Source organism: Empidonax traillii, unplaced genomic scaffold, assembly GCF_003031625.1.
Source record: "Empidonax traillii isolate 1590-97213 ecotype Southwest subspecies unplaced genomic scaffold, ASM303162v1 scaffold155:size2260171, whole genome shotgun sequence".
Taxonomy (NCBI): domain Eukaryota; kingdom Metazoa; phylum Chordata; class Aves; order Passeriformes; family Tyrannidae; genus Empidonax; species Empidonax traillii.
Window position 1 is genome coordinate 1,014,285 of NW_020955348.1, and position 8,181 is coordinate 1,022,465.

At 46.7% G+C, this 8,181-nt stretch overlaps 2 protein-coding genes across 3 annotated transcripts in view; one reads left to right on the forward strand and one right to left on the reverse strand.

Annotated features, from left to right (window-relative positions):
* Positions 1–447: 447 nt before the first annotated feature.
* PDE12 (phosphodiesterase 12) lies at positions 448–4,893 on the reverse strand. Its single transcript, XM_027884788.1, has 3 exons — positions 3,604–4,893; positions 2,765–2,843; positions 448–2,072 (listed from the first exon to the last, which is right to left on the reverse strand). Exons 1-3 carry the CDS (start codon positions 4,855–4,857, stop codon positions 1,630–1,632), a joined length of 1,776 nt encoding a protein of 591 aa, XP_027740589.1. The 5' UTR covers positions 4,858–4,893; the 3' UTR covers positions 448–1,629.
* Positions 4,894–5,944: 1,051 nt separating this feature from the next.
* The window catches only part of DNAH12 (dynein axonemal heavy chain 12), a 50,896-nt gene continuing 48,659 nt past the window's right edge, over positions 5,945–8,181 (forward strand). Inside the window, exons 1-4 of one of the 2 annotated variants that reach the window (XM_027884777.1) lie at positions 5,945–6,046; positions 6,714–6,877; positions 7,096–7,186; positions 7,470–7,496. In XM_027884777.1, the coding sequence (XP_027740578.1) occupies positions 6,714–6,877; positions 7,096–7,186; positions 7,470–7,496 (282 nt within the window). In that variant the 5' untranslated portion in view covers positions 5,945–6,046. Of the gene's footprint in view, positions 6,047–6,713; positions 6,878–7,095; positions 7,187–7,469; positions 7,497–8,181 lie in introns of those variants that run through there. The other variant, XM_027884779.1, reaches the window with a different exon arrangement.

The following is an 8,181-nucleotide window of genomic DNA, read 5'->3' on the forward strand; positions in this document are numbered from 1 at the left end:
TCTTTGCCTGTGTGCAGAGCTGCTTACGAAACACTGAACAGTTCATGCTGTTTGAGACATGTTTGGAGATTTATGGGCCTGCATCTTTTTAGCCTTTTAAGACCTCTGCAGCTCAACCTGCCTGGTGGCTTTACTAGAGCATCAGTGTGTTAGCTGCTCAGACACTACAGCAGCAAAAACCAGTAGTAATTTTATTGGCAATAACATAGAAAAGGCTGAAGAACAGATGTTAAGCTTGTGCAAAGCACACCCTTCCCAGCATAGCCAGTACTATGGCAGGAGACAGCACCGAGAAGCCTCAGCAATGTGCTGCTTGAAAGGGACTGCCTGGTTTTAAGTAGTGTATGAACAGCTGGGGGAATCCCATTTACAACTTCCAGTTCAACAGAATGCAGTGGAGGGGAGCAGTTTTTATCCCAGACAAACTTTTGACACAAAAAACCAGAAAGAGACAATTGACACAGGGAGCTTTATTAGGTGAAAGAGGAAGGTCTAGCAAAATGGTTTCCAAATGGCTTTTGTTTCTTATGAACTAATGAGGCAGGGCAAGCAGCTTGTTATATGATTCCACCCTCTCCAACAAATTCAATGAAGGTATGGATAAATACATTTCCTCACATCCAAATTATCTCCTACAAAATAAGGAAAACTAGGCTATTTCTAGAAGAAAAAAAATGCAGGTAATAACACTTAAAAATTCGGGCTGTCTTTGTATTCAAGAGAGGAGCAAAATAGAACGATTGTGTTAAAAGGTTTGCAAGTCACTTGTGTTTGTTTTTCAAGATTTAGGCACAGACAGCTAATGCACCCCACTAACTCCTCTGGAAACAGATGATGTTGATAAAAAGCTCCCTCCCATCCAGAGCGGGTTGTTCTAAACTCTGCTATTTCTTTTATTGCCAATGACTCAAAACAACAGAAGGAAGAGATGTTCCAAGTAGATGCCACCTCTACATGTAGTCCAATTTCAGCAGGTGCTAATGTTACCCTCAGTAACGTTACGTGGGCAAGCAAAATGCTTCCAGATCAATTATAAACTTGAATTTAACATGGTTGCTTGTTGTCAGAAAGTCTATTCACTGACAATTAAGAACATATTTTCAGAAGGTATTAGGTACGTTTGTTCATACCATTTACTAAGAAGTTGGGATACAGTAATGGTAAGTGACCAAGACAATTTCTGAACTTATTTTTTAAAAATTGCCATGACAGTAATTAGAGTGAGGTTGAATCAACTAAATCCATTTGGGTTTGGGTTCTGTGTTTGGTTCTGAATTAAGCAGGGTTCAGTTTGTACACTGTATTACAAATCAGATTAAATTTCTGGTTTTAACAAAATAATTCTTAATCCTTTAGAAACACCAATAAAAAGGTATATGATAATCCAATTTTCAAACCCCTGTTCTTAAATATATTTTTCCCATTAGCATACAAAAAAAGGGGAAATTATCATGCAAATATTCTGAACAGTGTGATAATATCCGGTAGAACCATTAAACACATGAACTTTTCAGTAATAGTTTTGGCTTTCCTTTTAGTAGGATACAAGTCAGGGTGTAACCTCAGTTCCCCAGCAGTACATTAAATTTCTGGTTTGAAAACCCCCAGAAGCACCACGCCAGAGCTGCTCTATTTCCACTTTAAGTCACATATTAGTGCTATATGATCAGAAGGATGTGAAACACTTGGCAAAGCCTGGTGGGTTGTTACTTCTTCATGAGTTGGCAATGGAATGACTTGTTCAACCTCTAGAGCATTTTTGTCAATGAAAATGTAGTCCAGACAGCCGTGAAAACCCCCAACATAGTTTGTATAAGCAGGTTCTCCACAGGCACTCAGCAGTTTGAAGGGGTGGCTCAGGGCCATACCGCACCCTTCTTCTTCCCCATTGGAGACCCAGTCCTCGTGATCCTCTGCAATGACACCACTGCTGATAAAGCTGTAAGTTCCTGATGATGGGGTGCTATTAAAATCTCCACAGAAGATGACTGGGATATTGGGATACAGGTCACACGCGACGTGCTTGATGTGGGACAAGGCTACAGCAATTTGGATGAGCCGGATGTTCCCACCTAAAAAAAGAAAAAAGTATTATTTCAAATTCTGCACAACAGCATTGGAGCAATTTTTCAAGTAGCTCATTGAAGCATATATCAGTTATAGCTCTGAAACAGCAATCTTACATTTTAGAACAGTTTTCATAAACAAAGAAGCCTTTGAAATTTGTGAATATGAAAGTTTTTGAGAGGCAGACAAAGCTTTAATTTAAATGTGGACGTGAAAGGACTGAACCTTAAACATCCATATTACAGCAGCTTTCCATTTCACAGCAACCATCCTAATAATGTTCCCAAAAGTAAACTTAAAGGAGGAGAATGTCTTTTAAAAGCTTCTGTAGCACAATCTGGTTGCCCTCCTGGCAGTACCCCAATAGAGCCCCTTCAGGTGCATCAGGAGTGGGAAGCCACGAGCACATGCAAAATCATCTCTGCTTTATGATCCGCTCTTTGGGTGAATTGTGTGCAACATCACTTGCCTTGCTTTCACCTGTATTCTGTTGACTTCCAGGCAGATTAGGAAAATAAATACATAAACAGACCTAGGAGCCTGGCTTGATTCATCTAAAGAAGCAAGGCAGGAAACCCTCAGTTCCAGAAGGAAAGGTTACAGCTGCAAAGGAATGGTCGGAAATCTATTCTCCCAAGGAAGGACAAAAACCCTTAAAAACTCAGTTATCCTACACGCTGGAACATGCCAAAATTACCTTTGGGGTGCCAGTAGAGGTGGGTATTTGCTACACAAAGCTTCCTGGAAGGATCAGTTGTAGACTGAAGAACTGAAACCTTCAAGAGAAAAAGCAGTCTTTGATAAGTCTTAAACTGAGAGGTTATATTTTAAAGAAGTTCTATTCACCAATTCTCTCTGCAACAGAACTGGAGCTAAATCTCTGGTTTTAGCAAGCACACTGTAGCATTGCATAGTTGTTACACTGAATGTAAATTCAGAGGTAATTTCAGGTATCACAGAAATCCTGTTAGTCCTACTCAGTCCGTGAGTACAAAACTTACCAGTGCGTGCTTCTGAAACTCCTGACACAGACCTGTGTCTTACACATTTGTACTTGCACAGTGGTTCTGGCATCAGGAAGCTCACAAACATGTCCAACCTTAATTCTCTCCCTACTGTCACTTTCTAAAGTGACAATCAACTTATTTAAAATTGACTTATGATGTCTTAAAACATACGTATTCTGATGTATGAAAGTAATAGAAAACTTGACACCCAATACCACCAAGCAGGAGTCACTACCTGGCCCAGAATCTCAACAGCAGTCTTCATTTTAAAACAAAGAAAATAGTATTGCCTTTTTTTTGCCAAATTTTGGTATTTCCATATATTCAGTTCAGCAAAATCTCAATGTTTTGTTCTCATTTGCTCTATGCATTACCCAGAGAACATACCATAGTTCCAGTGTTTCAGATTGCTAATCCCTCACCTCTCTTCTCCTGTGGTTTGACCCTTAACAAACCTGGCCTGGCTGTACCTGCCTAGAGACAGAGAATAAAGAGGAAAGAAAGGAAGAAGGCCTGTCCAAGGTGGTACCTGCAGCACAGACGACCTCTGCAGCACCTTCTCCTGCACCAGGGGGTACTTGGCCAGCTGATCGCACAGCTCCTTGTGCAGTGGCTCCGAGACCAGCGCTTCGCTGAACGCGATGTCGTGCTGGCTGAGGAGGCTGAACTTGTCCCTGCGATAGAAGGTGGCCAGCCCTTCGTGCTGCTTCTCCTTAATCTTGAACAGCCCTTCGAGTCCAAAAGCATCTAGGGCCGGGACCAAGCTGTCCACGAAGACAGACTTATCCACCTCTTGCAGGCAGATGAGGTCAGCGCTGTATCCCGCCAGCTCCTTCTTGAGCAGGTTCTGGCGGTAGTCGATCTCCAGGGCGTAGGGAGCGCAGTAGGGGTAGAGCACGGTGCGGGAGAACTCCGTCTGGGCGTAGGTGTCGGCCAGGATGTTGTAGGACACGGCGCGGACCGAGCCCTGCCCGCAGACCTTCTTGGTGTAGAGGTGCCGGTTGTCGAAGGTGCAGGCGCCGGGCCCGGCCTCCACGGGGCCGCTGCTCTCCACCTCCCGGGCGGGCCCATAGCGCTGCTCCCCGTCCCCGGGCGTGCAGCGCAGCTTCAGCCGCAGCCCCACCAGCGCGTTGGACGGCGTGAACACTCGCTCGCCCTCGGCCGCCTCCACCCAGGCCTCGCCCGGCGCGTCCCCGCCGCCCGCGGGGCGCTGCTCGCGGTACCAGCGGAACAGGCAGTGCTGCGGGGCCGCGAACTCGGCGCTCACCTTGGGGCACACGGGGAAGCCGGCGAGCAGCGAGCGCGGCAGGCGCAGCTCGGTGAGGGCGGGCGGGTTGCGCTCCACGCGGTACCGCGCGGCTCCGATGTGCAGCACGGCCCCGTCCTGCCAAGCGGCCGCGTTCGGCACCTCCTCGGACACGGCCGCGCCGTCGCGGGAGAACAACCGCACGGCCGGCGTCGCCGCCGCCGCCGCCGCCTCCCCGCCGTCCGCGCCCTCCTCCGCCCGCGCCTTCTTGCTCTTCTTGCCCGCCTTGCCGTGGCCCTTGGCGGCGTTGGTGGCGATCCGCGCCAGCGCCCGCCCCAGCGGCTCCGCCTGGTCGCGCTGCATGTGCCGGGCGCTGCCGTCGGGCAGCACGAACCGCAGGCTCAGCTTGGGCTCGGACGGCACGCAGCGCACCACGGCGCGCTCCATGGCGGCGGCTCGGCCACCGCCGCCGCCGGGCGGGGGCACGGCGGGGGAGCCGCGGAGGCTCCGGAGGGCGGAGCGGAGCCGGCGCCACATGGACCCGGCAGCGCTGCGGCTTCCGCGGGGCGCGGCCGGAACCGCCGCGAGGGGGCCGGGCCGCACCGTCACGGCGCGCGCCGCGGGGCGGGGCCAGGCGGGAGGGGCGGGCCGTGAGGGCGGTGCTGCCTCCTGAGGCCACGAGCGCGGTCCGGCCCAGCCGTGCCCGATCAGGGGTGCCCGATCAGGGGTGACGGCCCAGCCGTGCCCGCTCGCTCTGTGGTCTCGCGCCGCCCTCCCCACCGTTAACCCGCCGGCACAGGGTGAGGGAGGCCCCCGCAGAACCGCCGGGTTCCGTTCCCTCAGCAGCGCAGTCCCCTTCCCTTCACGGCCAACAGGTGCCCGAGGCGGGGGCGACTCTCCCGCTTAACTCCACAGTGCAAACTTATCAATCCTTTAGCATCAAGGTTTTGGATTTGTTTCCTGTTTGCGAGGACACATTTCGTGTCTGGTTTGACACCTCAAGCTGAATAGCCCTGGGCTGTGAAATCCCATGCTGGGAGGGTGCCAAATTGGGGGTTTAAAGCCTCTTTGTTAAATATGGGCAAGTGGGTAGCAAATTTATAGTTGTACAAAAAGCAGAAGCTTAGCAACAGCCACCTGATGCCTGAGGGTATTATAATTATACTTCCCCAGGCATTCGTGCTGTGATCTGGAACACGGAGGTTTTTATCTGCGTGGTGCAGGCAGGGACCGGGGCACAGAGACTCGCTGACCCTCTCGGTCTGTGTCCTGCACACCGGAATAGCCAAGGTAAGGCTTTCCCAAGTCTCTGCTTCTAATTTTTTTTTTTTTTTTTTTTTTTTTTTAAATCACTAGAGGGATTGATATCCTCGGCAAGGGAGAGCCCCGCCCGGGCCGGCCCTGCCGCCCGCCCTCAGCTCCGGGACAACGGCGCTGTTGTCTCGAGCCGGGGCTGAGGGAGAGCTGAGGGCGGCGGGGAACCCTCCGTGAGGCAGGGACAGCTTTGTGTCCACCAACCCCCGTTTTAGTGCTTTTCTAAGGCATACTGCTGATTTAGGAGGTAGCTTTGGCTTTCTGCTCCCTTGCTGAACTGCGGTTCTGAGTTTGTGCATCGTGTTTCCGTGGGAACCGGACTGTCAATCTTTCGGGATAGCCATACTCAGCCGCTTAAACCGCTGTAGAAGGGTGGTCTTTTAGCTGAACCCCACCTCAGTCGTACAACAAGGTTTGCTTTTTTATCTTTATTTCCTTTTATATATATATATTTTATACAAGGCGATTATCAAACTTTAGGTTCCAACTACCTTTAACCTTGTAAATCCCATTATCTGCTTCACACAGGCCCCCCCCGCCCCTCACCCCCAGATTAGGATTCTTATTTCAACCCCGCACCTGTCTCCACTTTTCTGTTGCACAGCCCAGCTACCCACTGGTCTTAACCAAAATTCCCACCTTCTTAGCTTGAATCCCATATCCCCCCTCAGAACAGAAAATGTGCCTACATCAGGCAGGGTGAGCCTGGGGCAGTCTGATGGGGGCTTAACTGGCCCCTTTCCTGGTGTCTTCTTTGTGCTGTACAGCTGATAAATAAGTAATGTCAGAGATTTGTACTAGAAATTTTCAATTTTATGCAATGTACTAATCTGGAGTTAATAAACTGTGACATGTTTTTCTAGTATCTCAGGCTTTTTTGCGTACTGCTGAACTTTGCCATTTTAGACTATACACCACTATTCTGTTTTCTGAGGGCTCAGCTGTCATACACAGACTATGGAAATCCCTGAGTTGACGCAATTTAATATCTCATGTCCATTCAACCTGATATATGCATCTGTTAAACCACTTTCTGGACAGGATTGTACTGTAGAATCTTGGTTGTGTTATGGTTTTAGATGGAGCACTCAGATGAAGAACCTCCCAAGAAACGGACTTTGAGAACTTTGTTTCGTCCAACTGTTTTACCTTCGTCAGTCACAACTGATCTGTCACCATCACAGAAAAAACTGTTGACATACCGAAGAAGCCATGAGCAGCAAGAGATGATTGATCAGATACTGTGAGTTTCATGTAATTCAAGACATTGAAATTCAAAAGAAAGAGACATTGCACATTTGACATCTGACAAATAATTATGGTGTTTGTTTAACATAGTTACAGTGAGATTTAGTGATCAAAGGTCATCAAACCCCAGGTTGCATTGATTAAAATATTAACATTATTTTTAATATGTTCTTTGTAGTTTATCTGCATTTCTGATTCTATGTTTTACTTTAGAATTGATCGAGCTCTTAAAGTCTATGACAAAACCGTGGAAGAAACATCCCACAGAGATCCTGAACCTCCTATTCCAGAACTGCCTTCCATTGTGAGAAAGTGTTTCTTTAATATTTTAAGTGTCACCTATTTAGTACTTTTTTATTGGGGCACTTATTTTACTTCTCAGAATTTATGTAAAGATAGTAATCTCGATCCTTAGTAGTTCATAAACATATTTATATTCTCAGGTAATACCATTGAAATGATACTTACATACCTACAGAATAAAGTCTCTGTTTAAGAATAATATTTCTTATATTTTATATTTTGGATGTTTTTGTTTGTTTGTATGTTCTGAATACATAACAATTTTCTGTTTCTTTTTTATACAGGTGAACAGTGAGGAAGACCAACGAAGAGTGAGTTAAATTCTTTTGTCTGCTTTTTTTGGAGGAGGAGAGTGAATGATCTCTATTCAGAGGGTAGAGTATGTTACATGGAATCAAGGGTGATTAAACAGGAAAAAGTAGTCTTGGTGGGGAAAAATGGAATGGGAGCAAAATAGGAGTCTTGTCTTGTGGTCCAGTAGAAGAAAAGTATTTTTCTGTTACAGAAAGCATGTCTATCAGTAGTTAATTTAGCCTTAGTTAAAGGTCATTAGTTAGGACAAAAATCTAACAGGCTTCAGGACTATTTAAGTTGAGGTCAGAGATTGTACCTTAGCCTGTTCAAAAAGTAGTCTTTGACATCAGTCTCCTGATTTGAAGAACGGGCACTAATCCTGAAATTTGTGCATAGCTTTTAAAGTAAAACTTAATCTCTGAGAGCAACTGGAAACCCAAATCAGTATTGAAATATTTATATTATGTAGCTTAAGGTAGCACCAATTTTTCCTAGCTTGTGTTAGGTAAACTCATTCTGTAGATGTAGAGATTCAGATCCCTTTTTTTTATATATAACAAAGCTGTCAATCAGAAATACCTATTTCTTTGGCCAAGACCCACTCCCCTTGTGGGGGATGTTTGTCCCCACTTTTTTGACAGATAAATGTTTGTCTGAAGAACAATAACCTTAACCTTGAACTGCTTTATTGTCAGCCATAAA

Coding starts and splice junctions, on each gene's coding strand:
- PDE12 (XM_027884788.1), bottom strand. CDS start 4,857: ATGTGGCGCCGGCTCCGCTCCGCCCTCCGGAGCCTCCGCGGCTCCCCC. Junction 2,844..3,603: donor AGAGGTCGTCTGTGCTGCAG/GTACCACCTTGG, acceptor TTTCTCTTGAAG/GTTTCAGTTCTTCAGTCTAC. Junction 2,073..2,764: donor CCTCTACTGGCACCCCAAAG/GTAATTTTGGCA, acceptor TTCTTTTTTTAG/GTGGGAACATCCGGCTCATC.